This window comes from Pristis pectinata, chromosome 23 (genome assembly GCF_009764475.1).
Source record: "Pristis pectinata isolate sPriPec2 chromosome 23, sPriPec2.1.pri, whole genome shotgun sequence".
Lineage (NCBI taxonomy): Eukaryota > Metazoa > Chordata > Chondrichthyes > Rhinopristiformes > Pristidae > Pristis > Pristis pectinata.
In genome coordinates, this window is record NC_067427.1 from 14,164,934 (window position 1) to 14,183,179 (window position 18,246).

Consider the following 18,246-nt stretch of genomic DNA (forward strand, 5'->3'; position numbering starts at 1 on the left):
ACTATAGTCACATGCACACACAACCCATGCATACCCTGGATGCATGCTCCCCACACACACAGGTGCACATCTTCCTCATTCCACACACATACATGCATCCCACAGATGCCCCCAATACAGCATCAACAATTCTCATTAGAACTTTTTATAACAACATTTATAATTGCAAGTTTATCTTTCCTTTTCACCACCCCTTACCCCACAACTATATCCCAATTATTTCCTGGCTTCCAACCCCATTCAACCACTGGGAAGATTGCTGAACATTTATCCTTCCAGCAGAGATTTCTTTAGCCTTTCATGGTTGAAACTAATTTTAGAGGCCCTGCCTATAGTCTGACATCAGCTAACTCCATAGAGATAAGGAATTAAATCGGAGACCTTGATCTGTGCAGCACACATTCTGTGATAAAACCTGTTGTGTCACTGGGAAAGCTGCACTGCTGTGATTTTGTCAATTATTGTAGGGAGATTTCTACAGACAATACTGTTTATGAACAAAATGAATGCACTTAAAGGAATGTAAGTGATTCTGCTCAACTAATTTTTAATTCCTGTGGGGAAAATAATACAAAGGACACCACCTGTAGTTGCTGTACTGGGTTAATGGTTTGTCATTTTTGAACCTATTTGTGTTGCCTTAGTTATTTATAGAGGAGTAGGCAGCATGTGAAGTTCTGACGATTGTTGCCATCTCCTATTTCACTTCATCTCTAGAACTGGTTGTTATAATTATTGTTTGGATATTTAGTAGATAGTGCAGTATTTTCTAGTTGGATTCTCAATCTTATCCTGTTATTTTTTATTTAGTACTTGTTAATGAACAAAAACCTTTTAATGAGCAATTTTTAACAAAATGACATACATCTCTGCTCCCAGGACTGAATGATAACTGTTGGATATATTAAAGAAAGACTTGCATTTATATAGCACCTTATGTGGTTCTCAGAACTTCCCAAAATGTTTTGAAGCATCACCAGAGTTGTAATGTGGGGAAACCCCACAGCCAGAATAGCACAGCAGGTTCCCTCAAGCAGCAATGAACCAACCATTAGAAATTGGATTTCACTCATTTTAGCAGTGCTAAATGGGTGCAGCCTTTTGCCCCAATGACAACTCAGATTGCAGCAAAAGACGAGCCAAATTGGAATACCCCCACTTGAATAAATTGCTGTAGTGGTTTTCTCCAATTTAAAACCGTTACATGCTGACTTGCATGTTTACAGACAGCAGCTGCTGCTTGAATTCACAGCTGCCATCTCATTCACAAACAGCCTGCTTGGGATGCAGGTGAAAGCTGTAAGTGATCGCTTTGTGACAGCCACACTGTGATATTGGCTGCCATGGAGGGGCAGGGAATTGCAAGGGAGATGGGCTGCATGGGGTAATGGGGTTAAATAACATTTTTAATGACCCCCAGCACACAAAACTATGGATCAGCCAGTTCCGGACCACATATGCTATTGGGGTACTCTATCGTCATCAGATCACAGCATCTGGTGTCAGCTGCTGCAGCCTTTATAACTTCTGCTTCATTGGAAAAGACAGGGCATTAAATCAAAAACAAGAAACAGAAAATGCTGGAGGCATCTTTGGGGAAGGAAAGACAAGTTGACATTTCAGGTCAATGACTCTTCATCAGGACTGGAGAAATGAGAATGTTTCAAGTTGCTAAAGGTGGAGATGAGGTATGAGAGAATGCCTGTGTGAAAGGGTGAAGACCAACATTTAACAATGACTTTAAAAAAAATGGTAATAAGAAACAAAAAAGAAAACAATTGAAACAGAAAGGGGCAAACACATCTGTGGAGCTGGGGGAAAAGGGTGATTTTTTGCCTACCTCTACAGATGTGGTTGTCCCTTTGTGTTTTCTCGCCTTTTCAGTTTCCAAGTGTCAGTTTTTAAAGAATGAGCAGAAATACTCAGCCCAACTTCTGAATGCATGGGACTTCAAAGGGAAACAGGAAAAATCAGTAGAAAATACTTTTATTGTGCAATTTATGTATCTATCCAATATCCAGGCAAATCTGTTTGGATTGAGGCATGTATATTGGACTAAACAATGGAGAGAACTCCCTATTCTTGTAAATCAGGCCATCGGATATTTTACATCTACCTAAAGAAGATTTGGTGTACCATCCTTTGACAACAGAGCATTCCTTCAGCACCGAACCTGTTGTTTTAGCCTGGAATATGTGCTTAATCTCAAAAATGAGACTCAAACTCCCAAGCTACTGACTCAAAGGAGAGTGCTAACACAGAGCCATTGCTGAGAGCTTCTTATTCTCTGCTTTGATTACTGAACAGCTAAGTTTTTATAAGTTCAAATCCTTCTGCATCATTTATGAAATAGGGCAGAAGCTAATGGAGTTCATGAAGACCATTTCATTTCATGCAGATTGAAACATGCCTCATTTCTAAAATGTAATTGGTAGTTAGGACTCTCCGGATGTGCTGCAATTATCTTGACTGAAATAATGCATCTGGAAACATTTAATCCCAATGAAAGTGGATGGAACATTTACGTACAGCAGAGCATGAAGGAGACACGAGACTGCAGCTGCTGGAATCTGGAGCATCTGTGGGAGGAAAGGTCTATCGATCACCGCTGGCTCCTGTCTCACTGCTCCCTTTCCCCTCTTTATACTGGCCACCTCACCTCTCCACACTCTGTCCTCTTGCAACATTTCAACCGAAATGTTGACCATTCTATTCCTCCCACAGATGCTGCTCGACCCGCTGAGTTTCTCCAGCAGATTGTTGCTCCAGAGCACGTATGATGTTTGAGGAAGGTCTTCATTTGGAATTGAAAACATTCATTGTACAAAGCATTCTTAGATTTTCAGTCTGTGAAAGCATTGTATTTTTGGTGTTATTGTTAACTTGATTTTACATCGGAAACAAAAGGGGAATGGCTTGAGATGATGGGATTCTGTAGAGCAATGGTGAGCGCTGCACATTGAGGAAAGTGGCTTAGACAATGCTACAGTTTATGTAATTTATTTCTTGGTGTTTTGAGGCAATGGTAAGACAAGCAAAGGAAAACCAAGTCACGAGTCCTTGCCACAAAGTGGGAGGAAGTGGAACTGGAGTATCAACTGGTGTGAGAGTGGGCAGGCTGGGATATAGGGTGGTTGAGGTAAGCTACTGGAGCTTGATGAGGGTTGGACAATAGATTGCTGTAGGGTGTTGTGATGATGGTTGATCTATCAATTGTGGGGATGGTTGGTCTAGCAATTGTGGGGATGGTTGGTCTAGCAATTGTGGCAGTAAAAAAAATAGTTGTGAGGGTGGTTTGGACAGTGTCATTCTACCAGTTCGGGAAGTATGATGGCCTTAGGGATTGTTTGGCAAACTTTAGACAGAAATGGAGAGACTGGGGCAGGTGGCAAGGGTCAATCTTAAGGTCAGGAGGTCTTGAGTATTACCCTTGGGATTGGAAGTAGGGAGGGTCGGGCTCTTTATTGGGATGGGAGAGTCAGCTTGAGATAAGGTAGTTTTAAGGGGCAAGAGCAGTGAGTGTTGCAACTGAAGGGATAATGTGGAGCAATTTGAGAGTAGTCATGAAGTAAAAATATTTAAAGGCATGTTGAGATGAGTTCAAAGCACCAGTGTGGGGCATGTTTAGGTAGGTCCCCTTTAATGCCAAAGCAGGCCTCAAGCATGAGAAGTCTGCACAGTTGAGGGTCATGCACACATCAGTCAAAATCATAGACATGCTCCCATTAATGGAGGGACAAGGTTAGCAGTGACTGGCAAAGCACTGCAGGGTATTGTGAGAAAAAATATTTGAAGGTATATATTTGGGGGAGTGGGACTGCCTAGATTGCTCGACAAAGAGCATGGGTGGACAGGAGCTGAATGGACTCCTCTTGTGCTGTAATGGCTCAATGAGTCCATTCCACGCCATTGATGCCTCCTTCCATTAACTCGTCAGATACCCAAAGAATGCAGAAGGGCAACTGCAGACTTCACAGACCTTGGAGAAAATACCCAATTTTCCTTTAATGCAGTTTTTAATATTGAAATTGTATTTAGTAGTGCACGTAAACATTACACTATGGTATACAATTTCCTGGCCACAGTATGTTTCTCAATAAGCATTTGAAATCTTTTGGCCCCCTTATGTTAAAGTAAATTAACTTCCACGTTGGTCTTTTAGAAACAAAATCATGGAAACATTCAGCAAATCAGGTAGAATCCTGGGAGAGCAAGAGAAGTAACATTGCAATTCATTGATCTCTTCTCAGAACCCGATTTCTCACTAGCTCATTTTTTTCTGTCTACTGATGCTGCTTGACTTGCTGAGAATAATCAGCATTTTAAAATTAATTATTAAATATTGAAAGACATTAATATTTTAATTCCCCCAATATTGTTCATAATACTGCAAAATCCAACCCGTCATCTTTGATTGCCAATATATATAGCTACAAATAATGATCATTTTATTTTAGACAGAATTAAATTTTGTGAGCATTTTCTGTTGCTTTGGCAATATAATGGCTGCACACTTTCACTTCTATCCTTGCTATCTATAGAAAAGCTGCCAATCTTAACAATTTATTCACACAATTTACTGTTAAGAATGGAAAGAATTTGCATTTAGTAGCAGTAAGTTTCAGCCTGCAAAAGCTTCAGTACTAAGAAATGAAAAATCTTGCATGAAGGCAATCAAACTTATAATGCTACATAATTCTATCACTGTTGAAGCTCACGCTATTGCTGCAGTGCAAATTTGTCACTTATCAATTCTCAGCACCTTCACAATTGTGAAGCCAACTCATCTTGGCACTGGATTGAAACTCCTGAAATAATATGTCACACAGTTGCTTTTTAAAAATAGGCAGATGCTTTAAGATGTTGTGAATTTACTGAAATGAAGAAATGTTCTCCATTAGCATGAGGTGGTTCCATTTCCAAGCACAATCAATCAATATGATCTCTCCCGCAAGAGCAGAGATTCCACAACTTTCAAGTGACCGCAGTACTCCCCTGAAGCAATTGCTGGACCCCTGAATTATCCTCATTGACAAAGACATGCATTTTAGCATGGTAACAAGCCCCAAGGTGCTATCAAAGAAAAACTGGAACTGAGGCACATAAGCAAAACAAAAATTAGTCAAAGTAGTCTTTGAAGAATCCTTAACAATATACAACAGTGCATTATCTTCATTCACTCCACCAAGAATATCACTTACATTTACTTACAATATTTACAATGTCAAAGTCGTCAGTGATTTACTCCCAGACAGTTTATGTTCCGTGACCTTTTCTCTCAGAGACTTTGTTTTGGCTGCACCATGCTTCAGTGCATCCTTCAGCACGTACTCCTGCAGCTTGGACTCTGCCTGTCTGCAGCATTCAGTTGCAAACACCTCCTTGCACTGGATGACCAACATGTTTTGGGCAGATCAAAGTGCATCTTTCACCAAGATAATAGTCTTCCAGCAGCATTCGACATTTGTCTCAGTTTGCATTCTTGAGAACAGTCCATAGAGCATGGTAGCCTGTGTTACCCAGAAGTATGGGATGAACCTCAACAAAGATCACTGCATCCATTTACAGATCGTCTTGACAAACACGCTGTCCACAAGGAGGTGGATGACAGCCTTATCCATCATCACTTAGAGAGCAGCATGTGGTGGGATTGGGACTGTGGTGCTGCATAATGAATGAATGTGAAGGTCCTTTCTCACCACCAGCCAACCAAGATGCTTGTTTGATTGTTCTGTTGGTGAGGCATTCAGCTAAATGACCTTGATAGTGTGTTTGAGGAACCATCCAGCAGGATCCACCATCTCCTTCTCCCACAGGGCCTTGAGGACATTTCTTGTAAATCAATACTTGAATGACTCATTTTTTTGTAGAAACTTTTCTACGAGGGACAGATGGTGCAACATGAACAAATGAGTGGAATGCCAGGCCCAATCATTGCAACACTGGGGACAGGTTGAACCTCTGGCAAGTAATGACCTTTTGTGTCTGGCTGCATCAAGTATGTTGTGGAGCCTGGTTATGCCAACACCAAGAGTTCTTTGCTCTTTTAAATAACCAATGCATGGAGCTAAAAAGAATATACAGCACAGAAACAGGGATTTCTACCAGCTGGTCTGAGATATTCTCTATGCTCCAAATGATCTTAATCTAGTTTTTAATAATTTCAATGAGTTTGTGCCTCAAGCAGTTGTCAGAGGAAAGAGCTCTAGTTTGTTCAATCCTTGCTGATATATATTGCATGTAATAGTATATATTTCACTCTATCCAGCACTCTTATACTCTTTATATGTTATGGAGATCAGAACTGTACACAATATTCTCAATGTGATCCAGCCTAGATTAGATACACATCCTGGTGAGGCCATACCTGGAGAATTGGAATTGTTTTTTTTGATATTGATATCGCGTACAGTTTTGGTTACACTGTTATAGGAAAGACATCATTAAGCAGGAAAGGTTGCAAAGAAGATTTATGAGAATGTTGCCAGGATGAAGGCCTGAGTTATATGGAGAGGTTGCGCAGGCTAGGACTTTATTCTTTGGAACATAGGATACCGAGCGGTGAACTTGTAGAAGTGTATAAAATCATGAGGTGCATAGGTAGGGGGAATGCACACAGTTTTTTTCCTAGGGAAGGGGAATCAAAATCTAGAGGGCAGAGATTTAAGGTGAGAGGGGAAAGATTTAAAAGGGACCTGAGGGGCAACTTCATGCAGAGGGTGGTGTGTATATGGAATGAGGAAATGTTAGAGGCAGGTACAATAACAACTTTTAAAAGACATTTGGACAGGTACATAGAGAGGAAAGTTTAGAGGAATATGGGCCAAATGCAGGCAAATGGGACTAGCTTAGATGGGCATCTTGGTTAGCATGGATGAGTTGGGCTGAAAGGCCTGTTTTCCTGCTGTATTACTCTGACTCTTTGAGTCTGAGTGAGAAGAGTCCAATGATGTGCAGTTGACAAGTTAAAAATAAACCAACAATATTTAGCATTAAGCATTATGAATGATGAAATAATTTGTGATCATGTTGGTATGGACTGTGATGAAAGACTGAAGATTTCAGTAGGTCCCTGAGTTAACCTTGATCAAATGAAGTTAAAGTTTTAAAGCACATCATGTAGTGATCACTAGAGTAGTATAAAATCAGGAGGGGCATACATAGCTTGCAGAGAGACTATAAATCAGCCAGTTGAAAAAAGCAGGATGTAAACACAATGGTTCAAATATGTCCTCAATCACAAATAAAGAAAGGGTATAAAGACTTTGGGGTAACAGGACCTACTATGTATGGGGAAAAACTACATATATCCAGGTATTTGTGTTCAGTTGTAGAGCCAATGCCATCAAAAAGATACATCCCAATTAAATTCTAGCAGGGTGTCGGGATAAAACTATATGAAGCTGCTTTTTTGAGCATGATATAAAATGGTGAAGAATACTCAAGAATTCAAGAAAGTCCTAACCTGAAAAGTAAATTAAATTGGTAAATTGGTTTATTATTGTCACATGTACCGAGGAACATTGAAAATCTTGTTTTGCATACTGTTCATACAGATCAATTCATTACAACAGTGCATTGAGGTATACAAGGTAAAACAATAACAGAGTGTTACAGTTACAGAGAAAGTACAGTGCAGGTAGACAATAAGGTGCCTGGTCATAGCAAGGTAGATTGTGAGGTCAAGAGTCCATCTAGGGAACTGTTCAATAGTCTTATAACAGTGGGATAGAAGCTGTCCTTGAGCCTGGTGATGCATGCTTTTGTATCTTCTGCTTGATGGGAGGGGGGAGAAGAGAGAATGTCCAGAGTGGGTGGGGTCCTTTATTATGCTGGCTGCTTTACCAAGGCAGCGAGAAGTGTAGACCATGGAGGGGAGGCTGGTTTCCGTGATGTGCTGAGCTGTGTCCACAACTGTCTGCAGTCAGATAATGAAGTTGATTGTTAATTTAATAGCTGGTTCCCAATAATAAAGAAATAAAATTGGAGACCAAAGACAGAAACTAAATAAAATTCTATATATCCTAGACACAATACTGTAGATATGTGGTGTTGCTTGAGGCAAATACCATTAGGATAGTGTTCTGAACATGCATTTGGATGGATATCAAAGATATTTACAGTAAAAGTGGAAAAGGTTGCTTGCTGAATTTTGCTAAAGACTGCCCACAAAATTTTGTGGGTGACATTTTACAAAACATCTCTGCAGAAGAATCAGACTTGTTTTATGAAAAGAAAAATATGTTTCATTATACCTGTGTGGGACAATGTATGCCTTGAAAATCAATAAAATGAAAGTTGAATTAGCAACTTTATATTAGGCTAAGGAAAAAGAATTGATGTTTCAACAACAATGAACTTTAAAAGCTTTCTAGTGATTGCTACATCAATGGACTCCTGTTGTAAAGAATGTATGCAAGACATCTAATGGTGTGTAAGCTTTCAGAAAATAAGTGAAGTAGTATGATATGTGCCTAATATAAATACTTGAATGAGTACTTAGAACAACTTGTCAAGAACTGTTTTAAAATTTCTAAGGGAAAGAAGTAGTTTAATTAAACCTTTAATGTATTTGTTTCACCAGACTCCCAGCAGGTAGTCAGAATTACTTCAATGATTTTAAAAGAATTGCTGATCCACTGATTTATAAAATACTGCTCATTTTATGAGAGAATTGCTCCATGAGCCAAAACTATATTGTGACCATTGATCATGTGAAGCGCACACTGTGATTGTGTGGCAGGCTGGTGTGCACAAGATGTAATATTATAGTTTTTGGCAGAAAAACTTGCAAATTTCCACTAGGGTTGAGAGTTAATAGGTAAACTTAATTGAGTACAGAGGAGGCAAAATGTATTGTAAAAATCATTGTTTGGAATCCATCATGTACCATTAGGAAATGGTATTTTCTGAGCAGTTCAGCAAATAAAGAATAATCCCACCAGAATCAATAGTTAATTTTGTCAGGAGAAAAGAGGGTACTTTTAGAGAAATTAACCAAATCTCTCTCAGACATAGAGCAGGGGAATATATACTAAAAGACATTTTAATATTGCAAATGTACACTATACATACATCAAGTGACTCCATCAAACGCAGATTTTACTCACGTTCCCACACCAACAGATACAGTTGGAGATAAGTAGAGCTTCAATTTTGCCTTTGGAAGATGTAGCTATCAGGAGCAAAGATGGTGTGTGCTTTGAGGTTATTCTAACGGCTTCTAGACAAGAAGAGAAGTACAGCTTTATTGTAATGAGATCTAAGAGAATATCCTTCTCTGTTGCTTTAAAAATAATTGATTTACCCTTGTAGTCTTGAAAGGATAGTGGTTTCATAGCTTTCAGTTAGTTGAATTGATTCAGTGAAAGGTAGGAGTAGTTAGAATATGGCCCAGATACTTGACATTATTGGCAACAAATGTTTAGATGTTTGAGAGATGATCTTACTTAAGCATACAAAATTCTGTGATGGCTTGAGAAAATACTGCTGAGAGGATGTTTCTCCCCATAGTGGGGATCTGTAAAAAGAAGTTCCAGAATAAGATATTGCCTTGTTATGAAGACAAAGAATTTATTTTCTGAAGGTTGTGAACCTTTGGAATTCTCTTCCTTGGAGACCTGTGAGGCTGAATTACTGAATGTAGTCAGGGCCAGGAGAGGCAGATCTGTGGTCTGTTGGGACAGTTAAGGGTGATGGGGAATAGGCAGGAAAGTGGAGCTGATGCCAAAATCAGATCTGCCAGATATAATGGAGAATGTTCCAGAGGCAATGTGGCCTAATCCTGCTCCTATTTCACTGATTATTTTGTAGATATATATGTGCAAAAGAAAATCTCAGAAATAGAGTTAACAAGTTTGAAGGAGGAATGTTGATAATAAGAAAATTCCCTCATCGTTAAGTGGTGATGATTTAAATAATGGGTCTCATGCTACTCGATCTGCTGGAAGGTAGATCTCTAAAGGTCTTATCTGAAGCATAAATGCAGCATATTTTTAAAACCTGTAATAGATCATCAATTTAGACTGAGTCCATTTTTTATAGCTTTCATCCCACAACATTATGATCCTTAACTACCAGTTATGTAAGGTTGAAACCACTTAATTTTCATCTCCACACATCATAGTACAAGATATATCCATGCACAAGGATGCATTTGACACACGGGGATTTCATCATTGTTTCCTACTTGTCCAGTGTTATTGGGGCTTCAGTCTATGGTATATTTTGATACTTTCAGATCTTCTTTAGTATCAAAACATATCAAATTTGGGAAGAAAATGAAATTGAACTTTACCATTATTAGCTGCAATTAATATAGTCTGTCTGACAACTTGTGAGGAAATCAAACTGAAGCACAATTAAGAATGTAGGGGACTCTTAAATTAAATAACATCAGCACCCACGTGTAAATATTTTTCGTTTAATCCTTGCACCTGTCTCCATATAATCAGTTGCAGTGCTGTTAACCCAGCTCATGTGGCAGTAATTTTAGTCCCCGAGTCAGACAGGATCAAGACCTATATGGATATCAGTAGGTAATCTAGGGTGATCTGTTGTTGGAGATGCACTATACAGAGATCAGTATGTACATGTGAACATAAGAAATCTAACTCAATTTTTTTCGAAAAGACAATGGAAGTGACCAACTACTGAGAAGTTCTCCAAATTAAACGTCAACTGCCCATTTCCCTCCATAGGTACTGCGTGATCCGCTGAGTTCTTCCAGTTCCTCTTTTGTGTTGCTCCAAATGATCCATTCCAGCTGTGAGATATTGCTGTGCAGAAATTGGTTGCTACACTTTGCATATTAATGGTGATCATGCTTCAAAAGCATCTCTTTGGTTGTAATGCTTATTGAAGCATCCTGAGGATGAGCATATATTATAGAGTTAATTAGTTAATTATTAGTTAGTTGCATAGATTACTCATTATTTTACATCTTTTTCAAGTAGTAATTATTAATAGTAACCTTTTTCTTTTTGGAATAGTAATTGAAGTCATTTGAGAAAAATGTTTAGGTTGTAGACTGCTGTGCATTGTTGATAATCTTTTTTTTGCCCAGAATTTGAAGGCTGCGTTGCTTTGAATACTCTCAAGATTCCTTATCATTGAACTGTAGTGTTAGCCTGGATTATGCCCTCAAATCACTCAGTTTTCTTGCCATAATTTGCAATCAATTTTTTTGCACTGGTTAAAAACTCACTAAAGTCGGTTCTAATATTTAATGAAGGCAGAGAAGATGCATTTTGAATTTCTAACTTAACATTTTGTCCTCTGCATGGTTTTACTTGTGTTCCACAAAAGGTTCTAAATTGCAGTACTTTCAAATGACATTCATCTCTAGAGACTTGTCTTTTTTAAAATAACGTTTGTCTTTCCGCACCAAGTTCACATGGGAGGAGCCAAATTACAATTCAATATTGCTATTTGGACTGAAGAGTATATTGGTTTTCCTTCCTCCTATAAACAACCTATTGGACAAGCAACTCTGCTTACAGAGAAACCTGAATACATTTATAAAAGAACTTGCAAACACTTGTTCATATTCATTTTTCTAGTCTCATGTTGAATAATGCATGTCATAAATACAGTTTAAAGATTTTCATCCATTTTCTATGGTCATTTTATCCAGTCTGGATAAAAGAACCTTTCTTTTTGCTCCAGTTTTGATGCTGTCGCATTGGTCTTTATTTTGACTTGGTTTTATGATCATGTTTGCCAAAAATGCTGAGAAACAGTTAATTTACTTCTCTTTCATGTTCGTTATTAATACCCACACATTCTTTTCTAAATTAGTTTGATCAGTTAATCTTCCAACTTCTGTTCTCTTCACACTCATGTAAAAAACTGTCAACAAAGGTGTTGTCAGCCCACGAAACTGCTTGTCAGTCACGCCAGTGCTGCACACAAGATCCACTCAATCCCACTAGAGGAAAAGCATCTCATTCTGCCTGGGTAGTCTACAACCCAATGGCATGAATTCTCTAATTTCAGGTAACCTATATCCCCTCCATTCCTTTCTGTCTCATTCTGATCCACCTTGGTCCTCTCTCACACAACCCTGTTACCCAGTTTCTTTTCCCCTCCCCCACCTGGTCCATCTGCCTATCACCCACACAGTCAACACACTGCATCCCCAATCCCCTTCCCCTACTCTTCCCATCTGCCCACCATCCTTCTCTTATCTGGTTTCACTCATCATCTTACTTTCTTAGCAGATTCCATAATATGCAGCACTTTGTTGTCTCCATTTATCACCTCCCAGCCTCTGTTAGAGAAACAAAGGAGAAGAGTCCTGACCTGAAACATTGACCATCTGTTTTTCTCTGTTGTCTTTACCATTCCCTCCCCCACCTGGTTCCATCTGCCCATCAACCCCTCCTCACCTGGATCCACCTATCGTTTGCCAGCTCCTGCCTCACCTCTCTCCCTCATCTCTTTATACTGGCTATCTCCCCTTTACACTCTCAGTCCTGATGCAGGGTCTCAATCCAAAATGTCAACCATCTGTTTGCCTCCACAGATGCTGCCTGTTCCAATGAGTTCCTCCAGCTTGTTTTTTTTTAATCCAAATTCCAGCATCTGCAGTGTCTTGTGTCTAAAACAAGTTTAAAACATGTTATGCATCAGCACAATAAAAAAAATCACTGACCACTGGTAATTTTTTTTCTGTGAGTGAGAAGACTGAGAGAACATAGTCTTATGCGCCTTTGTTGTACTTGGGAATACCTCCCCCTATCCCTTGACATTCGTGCAGGCAAGGTTTCCTGTGAAATTCATTTAGATAAATGAATACTAACAGCAACAGCTTAGGAATTCTAACTTTAGTTTTTCTTAGTTAACTTATTGATCAAAATGGAATACTGAAAACGAAAAGAAGTTGAGCTCATCAGTTAACAGATTGCTGAATGTGACAAAGTTACAGGAAAAAAATCTCTCCAAATTAAAATCCTTACAAGCTTAGAGGTGTTTGATCAAACTGAGTTTAGATTTGACTCGCTTGAATTTTAACATCACAAATGCTCTTGTGCCATGTAAAAGTTTGATTATTTGTTTTAAAGTTGCATAAGTTCTGAAGCAGGCAGATGTAGAAAGCTGATCATTAAGAAGAAAAATAATGGGTATTTACATCACAAAATCGATCATCAGATAGAATTCGATACTGAACCACATAAGGATAAAGACAGAAAAGGTGACCAGAAGGTTAGACATCGAGGCAGGAACTAAGGAGTGTTGTTAATGGAAAAAGTGGATGGAGAGCCTAAGGTTGACAGAATTCTAGAGCTTGGGGCCAGGCTGCTGAAGACTAGTAATAGAGGAATGGAGGTTCACAAAGGCCAGAGTCAAGTGCAGAGATTTCACTTTGTTAACCAGCTGGAGAGGTTACAGGGAGATATAGGGAGAGGTGAGGACACTGGGGAATTAGTAAACAAAATGAGAATTGTAATTGTGTTTATAATGACATTGATTTGCAGGATTGGATTCAGCAACATCTTTTCTAAAACCAGCTTTTCTACAGTTAAGTGCAACTGTCTGAGGAAGAGTTTCCTGTTCTTTTCCATATCGCTCTATTCCCTGACGCAAGCTTGACCTGTAATGCATTGAATTAGTCTTAGTTCATTGCTCTGTGATATGACCCAGCAGTAGAAAGCTGCTTCTAAAGATGAAAAAGCAACTGTGCTCTTAATTCAGGGTTACTTTAAAAATGCTTGAAGTACAGGGCTGGTGAATCTACATTGCACTTTCTCTAATGCAAGTATATCCTTTTTATGTACCAGCACCAAAACTGTACTCAATACTTCAGGTGTGGTCTCACAAAGGTCTTACATAAATACAATAAGGCATCTTTACTCTTGTATTTAAGTCTTCTCATAATAAAGGCCAACATACCATATGTCTTTCTATTTGCCTACTGTACCTGCAAGTTAGTTGTCAGTGGCTTGAGTACAAGGGTACCCATATTCCTTTGAAATCAATATTTCCCAATCTGGCATCATTTAAAAAAAAACACTCAGCATTTCTGTCTTTTGTTTTACTGAAGTGGATAACCTCACTATTTTAAATACTGAATTCTACCTGCCACATTATTGCCCATTTTGTTGGTTTGTCTGTATCCCCTTGAAGCCTCTTCGCATACTCATCATGACTCACTCATAAGTGCTGTCTCATTTCTGATCCCTGCATAATATGCTCTTGGCCTTTCAGATTCAGATTAGTTTATTGTCATACACACCAGCGTGCAATGAAATTCCTTGCTCGCATGAAGCTCACAGAGTAAATAGTACACATGGTAATAATAAATACAATGGGAAACACAACACAGCAGAATGGTGCAAAGGCTGCAGTACCATCTGAATTATTGCAGAAAGAAATGCTGAAGTGACAAGAACGGAATAATCAAGAGAGGTAGAATTAAAGGTACAAGGATGTGGCAGCACCACTTGAAAGGGATGTGAAAGAGGTGATTGGTTCAGAAGTCTGAAAGCAGTGGGGAAGAAGCTGTTCTGGACATCCAGGCTTTAAAGCTCCTGTATCTTCTCCCAGAAAATAGAAGGGAGAAAAGGGAATGGCCAGGGTGACAGGCATCCTTGATGATACTGTTAGCCTTCCTGAAGGAACGCACTGTGAAGATGGACTGGATGGAAGGAAGCAATGAGCCTGTGATGGAGTGGGCTGTGTTTACCACTCTCTGCAGGTTACCTGAGTGATCAGCAAAAGTCGTAGGTTGTCCCAAAAAGATTTAGTTTCCACCAGCAGTAGAGGAAATGTATGCATGACCTGTGATGCTATTACTTGTTTAACTGATGCTCGGCAAATTCTCAGCTATGCTATTTTGAATCATACAAGGAGGTGCTCAGTGAATTTCTCAACGATGCAATCCACCCTATGCAGTGATGCTTTCATGCTAGATTGGCCCATTAAAAAGTATGCAAATAGATCCAAATTTTTAAGCTTGAAAACGTGCATCACCAGGCTCAAGGACAGCTTCTATCCTGCTGTTATAAGACTCTTGAATGGACTTCTTGTATGATTAAGGTAAACTCTTGATCTCTCAATCTACCTTGCACCTTATTTGTCTACCTGCACTGCACTTCCTCAGTAATGGTAACTGTAACACTATATTCTGCATTCTGTTATTGCCTCTCCCTTATACTACCTTGATGTACTTGTGTTTCGGAATGATCAATATGGATGGCATGCAAAGCAAAACTTTTTACTGTACCTCAGTACATGTGTCAATGATAAACCAATTACCAATACAGCACAGAAATAGGCCCTTCAACCCACTGAGTCTGTACCAACCAATCAAATGCCCATTTTACACTAATTTCATGCTAATCGCATTTTATTCTTCCCACATTTCCATTGTCAGACAACCCAAACCTCAATGCAAATTCTACCTACACAGTTGGGGCAATTTATAGTGGCTAATTAACCAATCTGCATCTCTTTGGGATGTGGGAGGAAACTGGAGCAGTCAAAAGGAAGAACATGGAAATTTTTGTTAAGTGTGGTTGAGCCTGTTGGTGACTGGAAAGGAATCCTATAAGGAACTGAAAGTTGAGCTGCATACTATGTTTTTAAGAATGTGTGAAGTAGATGTATATTATAGAAAGCGCTAAGGAAGCTGGACACTCTAGAAGAAAGGCCATCAACCTGTAATGTTACCTCTGTTACTCATTCCAGAGATGCTGCCAGACTTGCTGAGTATTTCCAACATTTTCTGTTTTTAATTCAGATTTTTAGCATCTGTAGTTTTTGCATTTTAGTTAAACAGATGGTCTTGTGAATCCTCAGACTTATATCACCTTATCTCTTTCCTGGAACTGATAAATAAATCTACAGATATTTCCTAAATAAAGAGTATGTATTGAATTACCACCATTTTCGTGGAGGACCTGTGGAAGCTAAAGGGAAGCAATTATATACATTGTTTCTGAAACTGAGTCCTCTTGAAAAAGTCTCTCAGGAATTACTGGCATGTATTTGGTGCCAGTGCAATGTAAAAGCAAGTAAGCTTTAAGAAGCTTTAACATAGTATGATAATTTTGCTGGATACATTCATGAACTGGATTTATGTTAAATGCCAATAAACTCGACTTGATTTGTCATGAAATGCATAAAATACAGTGTGAATGTGAAAACTCAGATGACGTATCCAGGCAGGTTTTTATACAATATATCCCCATGTGTTTATACGGTTCAATATGCATTATGCGTCTTCATTTAACGTCCCCCTTCAACTTGAAATTTCTGTGAATGTCACTACAGGAGTTGGTACCAAAGGAAAGAGGGGAAAAGGGGGAGGCAGTGGTAGTGCTGAGGGTAGGGAAGGCCAAGCTGAGCAGAGCAGCATGGCCCTTCCAAGTTTTCTGTTCTTCCCTTGTACTCCTCAACCAAGCCTTTTAATACTTGTTCTGTTGTATGGGATGGCCAGTAAAAGCTCCCTTCCCTTGGGAGAATGTATCCATCTCAGCTTGTTTCTCACCATGAGAATTGTTGGCAGAAGAATCCATGGATAGCTCTCCAACAACCTTGTGTTTATCCAATCGGAAGTCTAGGTTCTGCACTTACAGGCTCTATGGCCTACACTCTGACTGGGGAGTAAGTGTGGGGGAAAAGAAAGCTGGACATAAAATGCTCCAACGATAACTTGATTGGATGTTGGAATAAAGTTCTTAATATCCCAATAATATTGGGTCATGTGGTCACCATGTAGTGTTGACAGCAGATGAGATGAGCCAGAGTTGGAGAAAAAAAAGAGCACTGATTCGAGTAAGTTTTGTGGCCTCTACTTTTGTAGTGGCTATAAACCGAGGTGCCATTTACTGGAGGGAACTTCAGGGGAAATGAATGAGCTACTTACACCATACATTTATAATAGGCGGAATTTGAAACATCAGTAGATGAACAGGCACAATTTAAAATGCCAGTTTGTGTTTGGCTTCAAGATTGCAAACAAAGAGTGTGAACTTTTAAAAACATGTCCAATTTATTTCAGTCCCATGCCTTCCAATCTTCAGAGCTTTCTTGTGTCTCAATGAGTAAATTCCTTTTAAAATTCATGGGAGCTTAGTTTGAGGAGTGCATGAATAAGTAGATGCACGTCTGCACAGAATTACAATTATTTGTTTTAAACACCTTTCTTTTGTAGTTTTGAACCACTTTGCAGACCACTTATCATTACCTGTGGAGGGATGGTTACTTAGACTTGTTGAAATGTGTAAAGAAAGGTTAGTATTGGATTAATGGAATAAAACTCAGTCGAGATAAATGACGGTCATTTTATCTGATACTGCCTGTTTTACAGATTAAACCCCTTGGAGCAGCAATTTCATGTTTCCTTCCACGAGATTGAAGCACTTCCATGAAATGCTACAGTGTGCACCTGATTCAATTTTACTTAATTCAGATTATGGGATAATTCAGTACTTTTTAGAACGAAGGTAGTCTTACTGCATGTTTGTCCGGGTCATTTGCTTCTAATAATGATGTTTCCATTTGAAAGTCAAAGACTACCTTAAATTAATATTATATGCAATAGTTGTTGATCCAAATATAATTTGTATATAGAGAAAGTTCAACAATAACTTAGTATCATAGAACTTGACTGAGTAAGTCTAGAAATGAAACACAAGGTGTTTTGAAGACCTATTTTGTTCCAATATATTAAGTTTACATTATGGATTCATTTTGTAAGTTTACATTTACAATATTCTAATTTATGTCTAAGTACTATAACTAAAAGTTTAACCTGCCTAATACAGACTATAGTATATTCCTTTGTGCCATTCCAGTTATATCATATTGGCATGCTTGATAATCTAGTTTATGATTTAGAAGGTCAAACTCCACCATGGATATTAGCCTGGAATTTGTGGTTTGGATACAATTCATGATCTCACTGCAAATTGTTTTCCACATTGAGCTGGCTTTGAGATTTTGTTTTTTCTTTAGGTTTCTGGCAGATCATACAATCAGCCAGAAACCAGTTTTTCTCGTGCTGAACATAATTTTTAAAAGAATCCCTTTATATTTAAGTGATATCTCTATGCAGTTTGATTAATGCAAAGAGAAATTAGTCACAGAAATAACATTTTTTTCAATATGTCTAGCACTTTATCTATGTGTAAGCTAATTTTAAACAACTGAATGTGACTTTAAAATCCCCACAAAATCATTACCTGGTTATATCTGTGTACAATGATCAATTTCTCAGTGCATTTAAAAATATATAGTTAT

The 18,246-nt window shown here is 38.6% G+C and overlaps 1 protein-coding gene across 1 annotated transcript in view; it reads left to right on the forward strand.

The window, feature by feature from the left end:
- The first annotated feature begins 436 nt into the window (after positions 1–436).
- Positions 437–18,246, forward strand: part of kcnt1b (potassium sodium-activated channel subfamily T member 1b) — a 225,720-nt gene continuing 207,910 nt past the window's right edge. Inside the window, exon 1 of the mRNA XM_052036745.1 lies at positions 437–522. Within this exon, the coding sequence (XP_051892705.1) occupies positions 494–522 (29 nt within the window). The 5' untranslated portion in view covers positions 437–493. The remainder of the gene's footprint in view (positions 523–18,246) is intronic.